The sequence below is a fragment of the Rhineura floridana genome, chromosome 4, assembly GCF_030035675.1.
Source record: "Rhineura floridana isolate rRhiFlo1 chromosome 4, rRhiFlo1.hap2, whole genome shotgun sequence".
Taxonomy (NCBI): Eukaryota; Metazoa; Chordata; class Lepidosauria; order Squamata; family Rhineuridae; genus Rhineura; species Rhineura floridana.
The window spans coordinates 122,348,335-122,366,765 of record NC_084483.1 but is presented as its reverse complement, the minus strand read 5'-3'; the positions used below and the strand labels follow the sequence as shown (position 1 = coordinate 122,366,765).

At 38.8% G+C, this 18,431-nt stretch overlaps 1 protein-coding gene across 5 annotated transcripts in view; it reads left to right on the top strand.

Annotated features, from left to right (window-relative positions):
• EZR (ezrin) overlaps nucleotides 1-18,431 on the top strand; it is a 57,532-nt gene that overhangs the window by 17,519 nt on the left and 21,582 nt on the right. For 4 of the 5 annotated variants that reach the window (XM_061624270.1, XM_061624271.1, XM_061624273.1 and 1 more), the window contains exons 3-4: nucleotides 11,203-11,286; nucleotides 17,405-17,500. In XM_061624270.1, coding sequence (XP_061480254.1) covers nucleotides 11,203-11,286; nucleotides 17,405-17,500 — 180 coding nt within the window. Of the gene's footprint in view, nucleotides 1-11,202; nucleotides 11,287-17,404; nucleotides 17,501-18,431 lie in introns of those variants that run through there. The other variant, XM_061624274.1, reaches the window with a different exon arrangement.

Genomic DNA, 18,431 nt, shown 5'->3' with positions numbered 1-18,431 from the left:
CTGCTGTTGCCGGGAGTGCCTTTGCTCAATTAAGATTAGTTCGCCAACTGCGCCCGTTCCTTGACCTGTCTGACTTGACTACGGTGACACACGCCTTAGTTACATCCCGATTAGACTACTGTAACGCGCTCTACGTAGGGCTGCCTTTGAAGACTGCTTGGAAACTTAAATTGGTACAAAGAGCTGCAGCCAGAATGTTAACTGGAGCTGGGCTCAGGGAACACACAACCCCTTTGTTGTACCAGCTCCACTGGCTGCCAATATGTTTCCGGGCACAATTCAAAGTGCTGGTTTTGACCTATAAAGCCTTATACGGCTTAGGTCCAGGTTATCTGTTAGATCGTATCTCCCCCTATGATCCTGCCCGGACTCTGAGATCATCCAGTGAGGCCTTACTTTCTACTCCTTCTTTTTCACAAGTTTCTCTTGTAAAGACACAAAATATGGCTTTTTCGCTGGCTGCCCCCAGATTGTGGAATTCCCTCCCCAGTGAAGTACGGTTAGCTTCCTCACTTCTTTCCTTCCGTGCTAAGGTGAAGACGATCCTATTCAGACGGGCTTTTAATTGAATTGGTAATTAACTCTTACCTTGTATTTGATTTAATTCATTTTAACTATTTTAATTCTGTATATTTACTGTTTTAACTCTTCATGATTATTTTTGTAAGCCGCCCTGGGTTCTTTGGAAAAAGAGCAGGGTATAAATATTTTAAATAAATAAATAAATACCTGACTGTTCAATTTGGCCTGAAAGAGCAGTAATTTAAATATATTTCTGCAACCTGAGATATATGGGATTTATTTTACTGGGAACCTAAACTGACTTTAGCCTCATTTCTGGCCTGCAGTGGACTACACTGTAGGGCTGTTGAGAGCTACTCCAGCTTGCAACAGGGGCATAACAGTAAACTGCACTACAGGGTTGTTGTATAACCCAATCTATAGTGTGGGGATAAAAGTAATGATAATACTGCTGCAACTTTTGTATGGTTTTTTTCTCATCTTGAGACCAGCCTCAACTAGGAACTGAATATCTCTGGCAGGGTTGTAAACTACTCAGAGCCTGATAGTATTCAGCATGAAATATGCTGTCATAAGCCACTCTCAGCCACAGCTCCTCGCTACTGCACTGTGAGAAAGTTTCACTGTATTTGCATTGGAATTTCCATTAGCAGAGTTATTTAAATGTTTTATGGTAAAGATGTGAGTTAGGAAGAACAAGAACTCTTCTCTTTGCTGCTAGGTTTCAGGTTTGTTTGTTTTTTAGGTGAACAGCTACATTAAATTATTTACTTCTCCATAGATTTCTGTGGATATCGCCCACTTGTGTCTCTGGACATGTTTTAAAAATAGCCTATCAGTGTGAACAAGTAAATGGCCCATCCAGACAATGAAACGGGGTATCTGTATGTCTTTCTCCATCCTCCTTTTCCAGGATATTCTATTCCATTCCCCTTCACCACTAGTTTTCCATTTCATACCCCCCTCCCCAAAATGCAGTTGGTTAGTATTCTCTGATCCCTGCTCATAGTCAATCTTCATTGTTTATGGGGTGTGTGTGGGGTTCCCTTTAGCATGTTTTCTAAAGGCTTTTTGGGGAGATACTTTTGCAGACATTGGGATTCCTTTGGATCTGCCAATACCTCCCCTTTGTGTGTGGATGCTGCCATTATGGCCACATAAGAATGGGCATTTTCCCCTGAAGATTGGAAAAAGAATATAAGATGATGAAAAGACACCTTACATTTGGCTTAATGGAATTCAGAATCTCATTGTATGCAGAGTATGTTGCTTTAACATTAACTTCATTCTCAGAACTACAAATTTAAAAAGATCTTTTCAAACAATTTCGTGGTACATAGTTAATATTCAAAACTCCGTGGTTAAATCTTAATGTTCATAGAGATGCAAAAGTTAAACCATCCAGGTGAAGTTCTACATCACAGAAATTAGTATAACCAATAAAACCAAGTTGAAGAACCAGCTGGAAAAAAATATCCCTAGGAGGATAGCAGCAATTAAGATGAATTTATTGCCTATTTTTTTTCTTATTTATTAATATTCCTCTTCAGGGTAATCTTCTACGTTGGATATGTGCCAGAAATCAATTCTTAATCTTGGAAGGGTAGATACTTTGCAGTTAATGTAGGAGATTCTCTGTCAAACTCATAGAGGGGCCTAGGAGTTCTTAATATTAAAATGTACCTTGCTTCAGTGCATTACTGGCTTCATCTGGATACATTCTGAAAGCAGAACAGGGTTTTTTAAGGGTCAACTTGTTTGATTTGGTTTTTAAAATGGTCATGGACGTGTTATGCCTGGATTCCATTATTGCCTCCTTTATTTATTCATTTAAATTTCATTTATATCCCGCCCTTCCTCCCAGTAGGAGCCCACCAATAAATTGGTGTAAAATCATAACTCCAAGGCTGCTATCATTGACTTCTGTGCTATTTAAAAAAATGAACAAGTCACAGAAGTTAAACAAAATATTTGGAAATTATATAAATTTAAAAAACAGAACAGTATCTTTAAAATACTTCTGACTTCTGCACTCTAAATTAGCAGTGTTTTGCATCAGTTTCCATCCCTATTAACAGCACTACCTATTTGCATCTTATGCCTTATTCAATATATTCATAACAAACTTATTCTTGTGAGTGTGGATCTTTATGTAACCAAAATGGCACCATCCACACAAAAGGAGGAGGTATCAGTAGGCTTGGAGGAACTCCAAGGTTTGCAGACATACAACAAATATTTAAAGAAAAAACCCAAAGTGGGGTACCCCAAAAGCAGCACAATGATGACTGAGTATGCTCAGTGGTCATAGAATGTTGACTGATGGTTGGCGGTAAGTAGGAACTCGGTGTAGAGGGGGAATGGAATAGTGGAAAAGGGCATGGTTGGCTGGCAGGCATATGAACAGAAGCATTCCACACTGTAACATTTTGTCCCAGGTGCCGCTTGTTCTGCATTTTGCCACTCAGTTGTGTTTGTGATAAACTTGATGTTTTTGATGTAGCTAGTCACTGTTGGCATACTCGGACACTCTGAGCTTTTCCACACGGAAACAAGGAATAATGATTGATGATAACTCAGGGCAGTTAGTTTTCATAACAGACCATGTGCCTGCACCAAGACATGATTGCCAATACAGAAATGGTACATTTCTCAACAGAAGCATCACATTGAGCTTCTGTCTACCATTTTGTATTTCTGCCATCAATCCATCACCTCCTGAAATCAAAATAAATAGGCTTCTGAAACCAGACAGTTGAGTTTCTACTCCTTGATGCCTGTTCAGCTATTTTTAAGTTGCAGATGTTTATTTGAAATTCTAAGTGGTTAAACAGCTTTGGTTGCCCAGGGCGAAATGACATTTGACTATTGCAGCCATAGAGATGTGGTGAAGATCAAAGAGAGAATTGTTATTTGTGACTTTAGACCTGTGTCTTGTCTTTCACTGAAGTCAGAACATGGGACCAAAACTAAAATTAATAATTTTGCACACCTGAAAGATTATGTTAAAGTACCCTGCAGCAGGAAGTGTAATTTTTTATAACTCCCCATAATCTGAAGTTAAAAGCCAGCCACCGACTGGGATAAGGTGGACAGTCAAGTTATTGTTGCATCATTGGGGAAACACAACAGAACATGCTATATGCTCTATGGCAGTGGTTCCCAACCTTTATGAGCACGGGACCCCCTTTATAAGCTGGAAAAAAATTGTGACCCCCCTCCCCCCAGGGAGGCAGGCTGGCTGCCAGGAAGGAAGGGGGAAAGCAGCCTTTCTTTGCAGGCTTGCTTCTTTTTCCTTCACAAAACCCCTCTCCTCTCCTTCTAAGTAAGGGTGTTGACAGTAGCGGCAGTGCAAGGAGACGGGAATCAGTGATAGTAATCCCCTCTTCTTCCTGGTAGCTCCACCCTCAGCCTCCTTTGGCATCTGCCATGTATTTTAGTGCGCATGAAAGACGCTCTGGCGCTTCAGCAAAAGGCCTCCCCTCGTTTGGAGCAAGGGGGAGGTGTCATCTGCAGCGGCAGTGGAAGGCAGACAGTGTCGAGGGGGTGAAGATTTTTTTAAAAAAATTATTAAATAATTCATTGCTTTACTGTTCACGGCCCCCTCTGGATTACTTCGTGGCCCCCTTGGGAGTCCCAGCCCCCAGGTTGGGAACCACTGCTCTATGGGATCGTTCCCGGTGTCCCAGAAGCATTTTTAAAGCAGGCCACAATGACTGACTGACTACTGCCCTGCATTGTATTTGTACTAAAATGGTATTCTAGTATTACTACTGTTTTAACTAGTAGTTAGTTATTCATAGTGATGAACACAGGGGAAAAAACACTTTGCATCTTGCTTCAGATAGCAGGCTGCTTCACCTCAGACGGATGAGAGCAATGCCCATTCTGCCTCAGATTTTCAAACCCTTAAGCTTTGGAAATCCCTACATTTTGCTGATGCATCCCCATTATAATTAGGAAATGAATGAACAAGTATAACTTTGTTTTTGTCAGATATGGATGAAATTTGCAGAACTGGTCACCTCTGGTACCATCCACCTATGTCTTTCTTGCCCTCTAGGAGCTGAGATGACCACCTCACACCCACACCTTTACATTAAATAAAGGGGGCAGCTGAGGGGGCATGATAAGTGCTCTCCCCTCCCTAGCTGCCTAGAGCATGTGTGTGTGCCCATATTATAAGTTGCCCATTGGCAGGTCTCATTTATCACTTTTAGTTGGAAGTCTGTAACCTGCCTTTCCTGTACCAGCAGTTGGGGGGAACTTGACTGAGGTGGTAGGGACTTGATGGAACTCCTTGCACGTGAACTGGGGAGCACATCATGTCTGCTATAGGCAGCAGTGGTTGGACATCAGACAGGCATCTTTAAGCAGTGCTTCTGAAGCTGTTCTTGGAAACCCTGAGTGCTTCTGCCAGACAAGAAGTCACAAAAAGCAGTGGAAAAACACTGGGATAACTTCTGATAAGTTCCTTCTACATCCCTTCCCAAAGCACTACAGTAATACCTCAGTTAAAAAAGTACATGCGTTCCTGGGCATTACTTCTTTAACAGAAACGTTGGTACCTGAGGTAGGAATAAAATGTAAATAATAGGGATAGCATCCTGCACCACAAAAAAGAAGAGCAGTTCAACATATTTTAGCAAACTAACAATACACACATCTGAAATGAACAACCAGGTCAGGTAAACCTTGCATATACACCACTTGAAGGCTTCTTCCAAAATGCATCCAGGGATGCCTGCCTTGTCTTTTTTCTTTTATCGTGTAGCATCTTGCTATAGCAATCTAAAGCTTTGAGCACTGTTCTCTCTATACACTCAAGTAGGCAGGCAAGGGGCAGACCTCCCCCCCCCCCGTACTTAGTCTCTCTTTCTCTCTCTCTGACATCCTCCCCTATGTTGGAGCAGATGAGCCTGCAGTAAACAGTGCTTCCAGGCGACCTGAAGCAGTGCTTACTGCAGAGGTGCCTGGACCACTCGTCAAGGAACTCCATTCCAGCCATGCGTGAGAACTGCCTGCAGCAGCTGCAGTCCAGTAGACAAGGAGACACATTCTGACTACATCAGAAACAAAAAAACTTTGTTAAAAGGGGCTTCTTTCCTGGAGGATTTGTTAACTGAGTTTTTACTGTATAATATAAAAAGGACAACTCTGAAAAGCAACAATTGTTAGAGCCAACTTTCCCCTGCATGCTGTTTCCTTTTAAGGAGAGCTTAGAGGCTGGGGGAAATATCTTTTTTTCCCCAAGCCATTGTCAGTGCCCTCTGAGGTAGCCTTCTCTGTTTTGCAGTTCTATTGAGAAGGCAAAGTTATTTTCATAGTTCTGTTCTGGTACTTTTCTACCACACTGGTGGCCAGGAAGGGTTCCTTCCAATAACTTCTCTAATGAAAAGTAATCTGCTTTTGAAATCTATATTTGGCGATAGGGATGGGATCCATTGGTTGGTGCCAGTTCAAAAGCATTCTATTGACCTAACAGGCTGGCATCGATATCGATATTTTTAAAGGAAATATCAATATTTTGAAGGAAATATTGATACTTTCTTTTAAAATATTGATATTTTGAAGGAAATATCCATTTTTAAAAGGAAATATAGATAAATTATCATTCTTACAATCAATATTTTAGAGGTAGACTTTTTTTTGAAAAAAAGTCTTGTTTTTAAAAATAGCCGCGGATACAATAAAATATCATCCTCAGCACTTGAGAATAAGTGAATTAATTGAAAATTTGGTACCAAATCCAAATTGGGCAGAATTCTACCACATCCCTATTTGGCAATAAATGTGGTATGTTTATCAAGTTACTGCAGTTCTTACAGTTCATTTGTTGTGCTTTAAAACAACAGGGTGGATAGTATTGTTTTGGAGAACAGTAAGTGAAATACCAAACTGAATATTTCTCTTGCATATAAAAAGCAATTATGATTATTAGTTTTAGAATGACAGTTCTTTTGTTCTGATCATAGGTCGGTGTTCCACCTTTCATTAAGTGCATGAGAAGCTGCATTTAAATGTATGCATCTTAATCTAAAGCAGGGTATACAGTATAATAGTACTTGTGGGAGAACGGGTTATGAAATAGAAGGAAAACGAGGAAATGATTTGGCAGTTGTTACATATCTGCAAAGTATCTTGATGATTTTCTTGTTTAAATATGGCCAAGATCTTTAAAATGAATAGACCCAGTACCAGTGGATGCCCAGAGGGTAGAAGGGTGCATGACCTGACTCTGCTACAGATTGTAGAGCAGGAGTTCCCAGGCACCCCTCTGATAGAGGTAGCACAAGCTTAAATAAGACTGCCCTTGTTGCGTTAGTATGTCAGTGCACATGCCCTGCGTGCTGGGCGTACTTACCTGCCATCACCCAAGATGATGGCACTGGCATCACTAAGGTGTTGACTACCCTGCTGCCATCTTGGGTGATGGCAGGCATTTGAGTGGGGTGTGCACACTTACATGGGAGGTAGGTTTTGGTGGGTGGGCCTATTTAAGCCCTGCATTGCCTGCATTGGGAGAGAGTGTTGGGGCGTATGGCGCTACTGGTCCAGGGCAGGCTAGTGCCCAGAGGCCCAGTCATACCTGGTGCTGGCCCTGAGTCTTTGACCTTGTGTTTCTAGACAGCTTCTGAACAGCTTCTGATGTATTTATAGTTGTTTTGATTTTTTTAAATGAAGTATTGTTTTAACCTGATGTATGGCTTCAGAGGTGGATAAAAATCTAAACAATAACCAAGTGGACTTTGAAAAGCAGATTGTGATGATGGCATGGAAATTTTCTGTGCAAAGGGGAAGAGTTAAAAAAAACCACACACTTGGTGTACCTAAGCCATTAAGTAGATATTTGGATGCTGATCTGTATATGGAGTAGGAGGACAGCATTTCTATTTATTAATTAATTTATTATTTGATTTATATCCCACCCTTCCTCCCAGTAGGAGCCCAGAGCGGTAAGCAGGAGCCCAGGATGGCAAAGATGCACCTATACTGATATAAATCCATTGCTCTACTAGAAGCCTAACTTTTTAGCACCTAGAAATTAATAATGATAGTTGAGCTCCACTCAGTCAAAGCAGTGAAGCTTACAAACCAATAGATGTTTCACGTACAAAGCTTAATCATAAAAGTCAGTTTCTTGTTTGTTGTTTTTTATAACAGATTTAGAGATTCTACCCCAGCTCCATTATTTCTTTTCTTGATAACCAACTATTCTTTCAAATGAGTTTGAGATGCTACTCCCTATATATGCATATATGTGTGTGTATATGTATATATATTATTTTATGTATTTTAATTGCATTTTATGTATTTTAATGTTTTTGTGATTTTTATTGTGTACAATTTTATTATGTATGTGCTCGATTTTATTGTAAGCCTCCCTGAGTGCCCTATTTCAGGGTAGAAGGGTGGGATAGAAATAAATAAATAAATAAATAAATTCATTCATCCTTCATAGATGAAAGAGATGCAGCTGATCTTCTCTTCTTTGTCCTTCAAATATTGAGACAAATGAATTACTTCGGCCCTTTTCTGTGTCTCTATCTCTATGTACCCATGCTAGTTATACATTAGATGTGTGATACCAATCAATATAAAATCAATATTACTGTAGATGGGTGTTAACATTCTGTCAGGAGTTATGTGGGCTCTGAGTTGTTCCATACCACATGATTCCCCCCTAAATAGATGTGTGCTGCCATCCCATGACAGTGTAACTACAAACGCTGGCTAGCCTAAAAGCTATTACTGCTTCTATCTCCTCTCCCTCCCCCACACACCAAGTCTCTTAGTATTAACTTTAACCTGTTCTCAGAAAATAGCCTATATAAGTTAACATTCATAACAACCTTTGCAATCGTGCAGTGAACTTTAACCTGCTACATCAAAATAAAGGGACAAAGCAAATAAAGGGCATGCACTGACAGTTGGAAAAAAACTACAACACAAGTGCCCTTGACAAGTTTCATACAAAGATAAATATATTTATGTAAATTTAAAGATAATTAATTGCCTAGCTGATATATTGTGAAGTGCCTTCCCTCAGATTCTTTGCTTGTACAGCATGAAGCAAGTTCAGCATGGATGAACAGATTCCGAAAGAAGGAAAGCAGCTTTCATTGCCCCCCCCAAAGCAAGCCTAGAGTCCTTAACTTGGGCGAGACTGCTTGCTTCCTCTCGCTTGCAAAATAATATTTCAAAATTTTGATAATTTATCTAAAAATATCCATATTTTATTTCAAAATAACAGTTTGAAAGATAGTATTAATATCAATATTGGGGGGGAATTGCACTGGTAAAAGCAACGAATAGTGACAAAGAACTCACTCAAATCAATGCTGCGTGTTAAGATCGTCAGAATGCTTTCAAAGCAGCACCAGCCAACAGATCCCATCCCTACTTCACACACAGCATTTGAAGTGCATAAGTTGACAAATACTGTGTTTTGAAGTGATATAAATGCTCCTAATGAAAATTGCCCCTCCCACATCTTATGTTAAATACAAAATTTCCTAATATATTTGCTGCCTACATGATTATGTAACAACTAGTTTGACTCTGAAAGCATCTTTGGGGTGGTCTGTGTCAATAGTGGGTTAATCTGTATTACTTGTAACTAATTTCTGAGATGGGGAAACATTACTATAGTTGTATGTATGGTTTCTAGTTCAGCATCTAAAGGTCTTCTATTCCCTTATATAAAATGATGGATTAAAAAGAGTTCACTTTCTAATAAGCAGGATATATATATATATATATATATATATACTGAATAAGGTAGGACTCTCCTCACAGAAAAATTAGATCACATAGCTCTTTTGAACTTTCCTTAGTGATTCAGTGCAAATTTGCTTTACATGGGTATTGATTTTCACCAGGAAGTGTAAACAGTATATGGGAGTTTCAGCTTTTGTGTTCTATAAGGAATATGATTACGTACATTCCTTAAGGTGAGGCTAGAAATAAATCTTATCAGACTTGATTATGTGGGGTTAGGAAGGAGATTTTTCTTATATGAAATGCCTTTAAGATTTATATTGAAAAATGGTTTGTTAAAGCTTTTGGAATTTGTTAAATTCCATCACTGTACATTTCATAGCTATCATGGGATATTGTTCAAAAATAGTGTTTGTTAAATTGTGGGAAATGGGTAAGCATCAGAAAAATCCAATCCTGCTGTAACGCTTTTTATCCATTTATCACAACTGAAAGATTAAAAACTGAGAATACATAATTTGCATGTATTCCTAAAATAGCTTTTCTTTTTAATTGAGTTTGGAATGTTCAGAATAAGAGCTCTGACTACAACTTGCTGATGCTTGAGAATAATGAGAAATCAGTATGATTTACTCCCTAGTGTTATCCTACAGAGATGTAGCTGGAACTGTTTCTTTAATTAACAGGTCAAATGCTTGATTAACTCATTGTACCATGTTGTCTGAGAGCCAGTGTGGTGTAGTGGTTAGTGTGTTGGACTACGACCTGGGAGACCAGGGTTCGAATCCCCACACAGCCATGAAGCTCACTGGGTGATCTTGGGCCAGTCACTGCCTCTCAGCCTCAGAGGAAGGCAATGGTAAACCACCTCTGAACAGCGCTTATTATGAAAACCCTATTCATAAGGTTGCCATAAGTCGGAATCAACTTGAAGGCATTACAACCAACCAAACCATGTTGTCTAGCATCCACAAACAGCTTCGGACAAGTCACACCCATATATGAACAGCAAGCTTATGAATAGATATTAGCCATCACCACTAAATGGAGTTTCCATATTTGTGCATAGTATGTCTCTATGATCCAAATACTAGGTACAAAGCAGGGTTGACCATTTACCTTTATGCCCTCCTTGTGAACTTCCAAATTGAAGCATGAGGTTGGCCATGATGAGGAACAGTATTCTGCACTAAACAGGCTTTGGCCTGATCCAGCAAACCAGTTCTTTATATTAAATTCTGACCCACTGGGGTTAGCTGAAAAGAAACACTAGTCTTGCATTTACAGAAAAAGCAAACTTCTTTATTTGTAGAAACATTATAAGATTTCTCTTGTGCAGCATTAGCTATACAGAAATGTGTCATTTGGAATCGCACAGTGTCCATAAACCTTTCTCAATTTATTTTCTGCTTTCATTCATACTCTTCTAAAGGTAGTATAAGAGTACATGTTAATTGGATTAATGTTGATTAGATTGGAAGAATAATCGGCATGCTTTTACCTCCTTAAAACCCCAGAATAACCCTAGCTCTTAAAGGAGACCTGTGTTGTAATTTAAAAGTCTTCCCTTAATGTGGTCAATTCCTTGCTCTAATTCCAAAGAGATGTTAATTAAGATATCAGGCTTCATACTAATAGTAGCCTTGATTTAGCATACCATTATACTGTGGAATAATCAACACTAAAATGTCATCTTGCTTAACTAAAAAGCTCAATCCAATTCAAACACAGGAGTTGCAAAGCCAGTAGGACAGCCAAGCCTTGATGGACCAATGTTTTGAGCAAGTTGTAGTAGTTGTGCCTTTAAACACTACAGTGATTTTATTGTTAATACAGTTTACTAGTACATTGTATCTTGAAAAAGTACACATTTTAATTCCCAAGTCACAATACGCTGCCAGACCCTTAGATTTATGTGGGTCTCTGTTTTCTTATCAGTTATTTCAATCTCTCTCTTAGGTCAATGTCCGAGTTACCTCTATGGATGCAGAACTGGAATTTGCCATCCAGCCTAACACAACAGGCAAACAGCTGTTTGACCAGGTCAGTATGTGTGTTGTGTCATTTTTCTTTAAACTTTTCTGCAGGAGCATGGGTGAACTAAGACTTTCTGCTTTGTTCAAGGAACACTGCAACAGGGTGGCATCTTGGAGATCTGCCTCTCTGCAGATCAACAATAAAAAACTGATATGTCTAAAGAAATCTTACGTTTGCAAGTGCTTGAAATTATTAAGGACTTCCCCCTTACTGTTCTGGATAAAAAGAAAAGGGAGGGAACCCCAACAATTAAAATTGGCCATGACTTAATTGAACCAGTGACTTTCAACACTCAGTGTCTGGGTATGTCAAGAAATGTTACTGGATCAAAATTTAACCAGAAGAGGACTCCAGTAAAATAGTAACATTATTCTGTGAACCAAAAAAAGAGAGAAAGAAATCTGTAATGTTCAGTGGAGCTATACTGTTCTGATGTAAAGGGAAATCCCTTCACATTTAAAATTGGTAGGCAAAACTCATGCCAAGATTGTTTATTTTCTTTATTTTCTACACACATACACACACCACTAACTTTGTAATGTAACAGTACTCAGTTAATAAATGTTGCTAGATTAATTGGCTGTTAACGAATTCTTTCTAGGGTTCAAGTACAGATTCTGTTACATTGAATCAAGAGTAATTGTAGAAGTATGTATTAATCATGCTTAAACAGCTCAGCACCTGTCACTGCTGTGGGATTACCAAATGGGGAGAAGAAAATACCCTGTAGTAATGGGGATGTGGTAATGACTTAAATGGTCTATATCCCAAAGAATATTGGTGAGGCTTATATGTTCAATCTATATACTTTGGAAATGGGCTTCCATTTTGTTGCCCTTTCTGCTGAGGAAGGACATCACAGAGTTTGCAAATGGAAAGCTACACTATTCTGTCTGACCAGTTTTAGATATACTTTATCTTTTAGGCATTTATCTGTTATTGGTGGCTGTTATAGAGAAATGAGAGGAAAAAATAGGGAGTGATCAAGACAGTGTAAACATTTCTGAATATGATGACATACAGTGTGAGAATACACACACCTCGTTGCAGTGATTGTACACAGGTGTGGGCAGTCTTTCACTTGTATCCAGTTTGCCATTCATGTTGATGCAGGAGCCCAGACAGAGAGGGGCAATAACTACAAGACATCTGTGTGTATACCTATGGACATGTGGGGCTTTGGTTAGAGATTGTAATGAATTGTGTAGTATAGTTGTAGTGTTGTCCACTTCTGTTATTGAGAACTCAAAGACAAAATATAAAATCCTCTGATGCATCTTGCAAGTTCCTATTTTATTTTTTTAAGATCAAGAAGAGGAAAGTATTGCACCTTCTGTAGCTGCATATTAACAGCAGTAAAGTTTAACTAGTTTTTGAAGTTGCTAATAGGGAGAGAAAGAAGGTTTTGTTAATAAATAACAAGAGGTTAACAGTCAAGTTTTTATGCCAGTGATTTAACCCTTTAACAAGGTTTGTATAAGAATGTAGAGTTGGTAGTTCAGCAATCTTTTCTTACAGTGAAAGTAACAGATGGGCTGGGCAAAGTATGTTGTGTGGTGCAGTTTCTGTGCACTTTATGGAGGAAACAATGTTGGAGGTAGTCACCACCACCATTGCGCTGTCTAGACTAGGGAGCTGGGCAGGTAGTAGCAGCAGCCTGCCTAATGCAGGTAAAGTGCAAGGCAGGTAAAGTGCAAGACAGGATTGTCTACAGGAATTGTAGACTGATTTTAGCATTGCCCTCCTGGGTCTCCCAAGAATGTAGCATGTATCTCACACAGGGCATAACGGTAATAGTCATCCCATCTCAGTATCTGGTTTTTGCATGTATATAGCCTCAATAGAATAATTGAAATTCTATTTAATAGCTATTTAAAAGTAATCTAAGCATCTCTGGTGTGGTAATTAATCCCATGTTAGATTTTTGGATGGTGAAAAATCTTGCTTTTGTCTGACTTTAACCTGATCACTGTGTGAAGAGTGACAGAGATTGTTCATTTCCTCCTTTTCTAAACCAGCCCCAGTGTCTTCATAAGGGAAATGTTTCCCTTGGTGTTGCTACTAACCTACTGACCACCTGCGGCCTCGTACCTGTAAACTTCAAAAGAAAAATCCAAGCTCTTCAATAGCCTCCTGCAAATGATGAGTGGAAGAGAGAATTATTAACTAACTTAGAGAAGAAAGCCTAGACTAACCTTATTGCTCTAAAAACCTGTTTCATGATTTTGGTAGCATCAGTATATTTCTGCTGTTAGTTAAATATAGACCTGTAAACCTTCTGTAAGGGTGTGGGGAGCAGCAGAGTGAGACTAAGACTGTATGAGTAGGGACTAATTGTTGTACTTCAAGGTCTGGCATATGCAGCCTTTGATATCTGTTGTACAACAATTTTATTCTTAAAATTAAAAAAACAGACTTATTTTACTGAAGATTAGCAGAGCAACAGGAGAAGATTCAAATAAAAGAAACTCAAATGTTGGAGGGTTCTAAATGCATGAATTGAAAGAAGAAGTCAAGAAACTTGACTTGCAGCAAAGAAGTCTGGAGATGGGACATGGTACAAGTTTTCAAATACCTAAAAGACAAAGCAGTCGCCTCTAGACAATTGTCTCAGTTGGCTGAATGGCAGTTTCCCAAGTCTTGGGGTGGAGTTGGATGTTTACATTATGGTCTTCCTTTACTGCCCCTTCAATGATGGAGTGGTATAAAACATTTTTTAAAACCCTGCTTCATTATTATTATTACATTTATATCCTACCTTTCCTCCAGGGAACTCAAGGTGGCGTACATAGTTCTTCCCCCTCTCCATTTTATCCTCACAACAGTGCTGTGAGGTAGTTTGGGCTGAGAGATTGTGACTGGCCCAAGATCACCCCAAGCTTGCTCCACACTGGCTCTCTCTATAACCGGGAGGGGGAGGGGAATGGATGGGAATTCTGTGGATTATGTTCAGTTCTGTGATTGAACACATTGTTTTATTTTCAGTTTAGGAGCTTTCACAATTTGTACCTTTTTGATAGTCTTTTAACTTACCGTTTGAAATTCTGCACATTAGCTTCTGTACAGTTTCAACTGGCATGATGCCTTTGACATGATACCTGTAGTATTGTTCTAATCAGCTGATAGGCCACGAGTTCAAACCTACTGATCCGCAGCACTTCAAAGCACCATACAAAGCCCTGTGTGGTGCTTTGAAGTCCCAACTATCATTACTAGATGTCATTACTAGATGACATCAGGTCACTGACAGCCCTGCCCACCTGTCAAATTTGGCCCTCAAGGGGTAGGGGAGATGAGGATCTGGCCTCTTGGTCAGATCATGTTCCCCACCCATGCTTTAACAGATTGAAAGGGGAGGAGATGCAAAATTTCTTCAAAATGAAGAAATGTTCTACCTAAAAACCTCTGACTTAGCATATTAATAAACCATGTTCAGCAGGCAGCCTTAAAAGACATTGATCCTAATTTGCCAGTATTGAGGCATGGTGGCATGATTTGCTGAAGGTATATCACTTGACAAACTTGCTGTTGATAGATATTGCATTTAATTTAAGTGAAGTAAAGCACTATCCTGACTGCTGGTTGATAATAACTATCATAAGCAAACATCCTGTCATGTGGTAAGTGCCACTATCATGATAACATAGTCTGATCACATTGGGCTACATGCCCTTAACAAAAATTCACACCCGTATAAGGATTTGGAATCCATATATAATCATTTGCAGGTTTGTTGACATCTCTTCAGATCTGCAGTAGATGTCTTCCCAGAGTGAGCAAGAAAAATCTGAGACAGAGATGGGAAAGAGGGATCACTAGAGCTGTTTCATCTTCTGTCAGAGTTACAAGCAAGGGGATATATATAAATGAAACAAGCAATGGCAGTAGAGATTACAAAGGGTAGGGAACCTGAGCAGAATAGAGCTGTGGTAGGAGTAGCACCTTGCAATCGAGGAACATGGAGGGTCTATGGACACAGAATATGGATATATCCTATTCCTGAATGAAAGTTGCTCAAAAAAAAATTAGAACTGCTGCCCTGAAAAGGGGCAAATCCCAGAGGAAGTTGTCCTTCAACTATTTACCCCTTTGACCTGTATTCTTGTCTAGGTTTATGCTGTCAGTTCATCCAGTGTCTTTAATTACAGCATTCATTACATTGTTCAGATCTGGAAAGAGCCACTCAACTCATGGTCTAGAAAGCCTCACTAATTGTGCTCAAACTGTATTGAATGATCCTGCAGAACCTAAATTCACTTAAATTGGTTTTTTACTAAGGCTAAAGACTGCAGTTTTGGTTGCAAAACAGGTTCTAAAAGCATGAAGCTCTTCTAGAATAGATCATTCCAAATGTTATTTTTTCTCTGTTTTAGGGTGGGCATTTCCCCTCATATTCAGCTTTTTTCATTGGCTCTGAAGAGTTTATTGATATGGATTCACATTGCCTTTATTTCCTTGCCAGAAATCTTTTGAGCATATTCAATTTGTTGCTTTCTTTAAAATAGATTTGGGTATTAAATTTGTGAAAGTGTGCATTTGGACTACACTCAGTTTGCAAATTCTGTGTGACAAATATGTGTACATTTCTCCCATTTTGTGTCCTATATTCTTAATCTCAAGATTTTCGATAGCATAGTGTAAAAATTTGTAACCTGTATAAGTAAATATAGAATGCTGAGATATGTTTGTTTAAAATTGTGACAGAACTGTAACTAAACTAGAATGCAAAATTTTCCTGTTACTTGACCTACCTCTTGGGTAAATTTTAGGGAATGAGGCTTTTTATGACACTTGGTTTAAAATAATATTTACATTTGAACTATTTCAGTGAGCTAGCTGAATTTACATGAGACTGGACATTTTACTTAATTCTGAAAGTCAAAACAGCTTTCCCTTCTCTCTGATGCATTTCAGTCTAGCAAAAATGTTTTCTTGAAAGTTGGTCTTAAAATAGGGCATCCAATTTTTATCTTTTTGTAAGTTATTTATTTATTTATTGCACTTGTATACTGCCCCATAGCCGAAGCTCTCTGGGCGGTTTACAGCAATCAAAAACATTAAAACAAATACACAATTTAAAAAACATATTTTAAAAACAATTTAAAACACAATTTTAAAATTCAAAACAATATAAAAACAATTTAAGTTCTTCCATTTATTTTCATTTTATCCCATTAGTTGTCATTGATTGATTGTTTCTAATAATCTACTGCTGTTGAAGGTGACAGTCCCCACAGAGTGTTAATTAAGGAAAGTGGCATAAATACGTTCATTGGCTATACGGTCAGCTAATAAATCACTAAATTAAGAGGAAATCGCTGCAGAGGGAATGCCATTTTAACTGCTATTGATGGACTTTAAAAAAAGGCAGAACAGCCTATGTGGATAGTTTTATGCTACTTTTTTACTTTATTATTGAAAATCACCCTGGAAATCTAGTTTGAAGGCTAGTCTAGAAATCTATTAATTAGGAAATCGTTGACACTGTAAAACATCTTCCACACTGCTAAGCAGATGCTGCTACTTTAGCAGCTTTTGAAAAGATACAGTACAGTAGGGCCCCACTCATACGGCAGGTTACATTCCAGACCCCTGCTGAAAAGCAGAAATCCATCAATAAAATGGCGCCCGATGCCCAAAAAACACCGTAAAAGCAGAACAAGCACCGTATGAGTGGGACCTTACTCTAATTGAAAAGCGGGCCGCCAAAAAGCAGGGCCCTACTGCATTGTAATTAAGATCTGTGAGATACCTTTTAGCAGAAGAGCAATTACATTTTTACATGAGCTGCTAGTTATACCCAGCACTTATCTTTTTAAAATAAACTCTAATGTTGAAATTAATTGCAGACAGCTTTTACAGCTTTCAAACAGTTTTGCCATTTATATTAAGAGGGTAACACTTGCCCCTTTCTTCCCTGTTTTGGATGGGATCAAATTCCACGAGATCAAAAAGTTCCAGCAAAGCTGGCTTCTAGAGGGTCTTGAAGTCTGCATCTTTTTGAGTGGATGGGGTAGCGATCAACATATTCAGGCAAATGCTGAAGTCTACCGTGGCAGGAATCTCATAAAATGTAGATGCTTGACCCTCTTATGTAAACTTTTTTTCTCCTCTCATCTTTCAGGTGGTCAAAACGATAGGCTTGCGTGAAGTTTGGTACTTTGGTCTTCAGTATGTGGATAGTAAAGGCTTCCCAACCTGGCTGAAACTTGACAAAAAGGTAAATGAAATGAAAAGACAGCCACACTTCAGCCACCTCAACTTCATCTCTGCATGCCCTTGTTATCCAAATAGGACACACAGATAACATTGTTAGAAGCATGCACTTGGTCAATATTAGTCTGTGGTGGGTCATATAGGATAAGGAGACTTTATATGTTAGAATCATCACCTTGAACTGTGCCTGACAGACACTAGGGAGCCAGCTACACCAAGTGTTCAATCCAGTAAGCTAAACAATTGTTGTGGTGACTCCTAGAGATCAAAATGCTTCGTATGGGAAGCTCCTTTAAAAAAAAAAAGCACCATAAAGTTTTTCAGTCCTCTGGTGACTAGTTTCCTGGCAAACTGAGTACCTACTTAATTTCCGTGCATGAATACTGACAATCTGAACTGTTTGTACATAGTCTAGTTCCAGCATGTCTCTTGCCTACTCCAAATAACTGGCTATTGTGTTTATTTCAATTAGCGGAACCTTTCAGTATACCCTGCTTAATCTCTGCAGGACTAGTTGCCAGGTTGCCTAGAATAAGTTGTTCTCATAAATGAATGAATTATAATGTGGAGACTAGTAGATGTATACTCTTTGTTCTAAAGATTTACAGATTTTTAATAAAACAAGCCTCTGTACATGTTGTAATAGCTATCTCTTTTCCAGCTTATAGTGGCTGTTATGGTTGATGCTATGGTGAAACATGAGATAAAAGCATTTTACTGCAGCCCTCTCCTTGTTGGCACTAGTAGCCCATGTGTTTTCCTTGGAGAACTCTGTCTGAGATAAATTTATTTTTCTCTTGCCTTCTTCCAAACATTGAACATGAGCTACATATAATATTGATAAACATTAAGAGTACCGACGTACTAGGAATTTGGTCTGGCATTACATAATGAGCAAAGATGGTTGGAAGAATGCGCTCATTAAATTATCACAC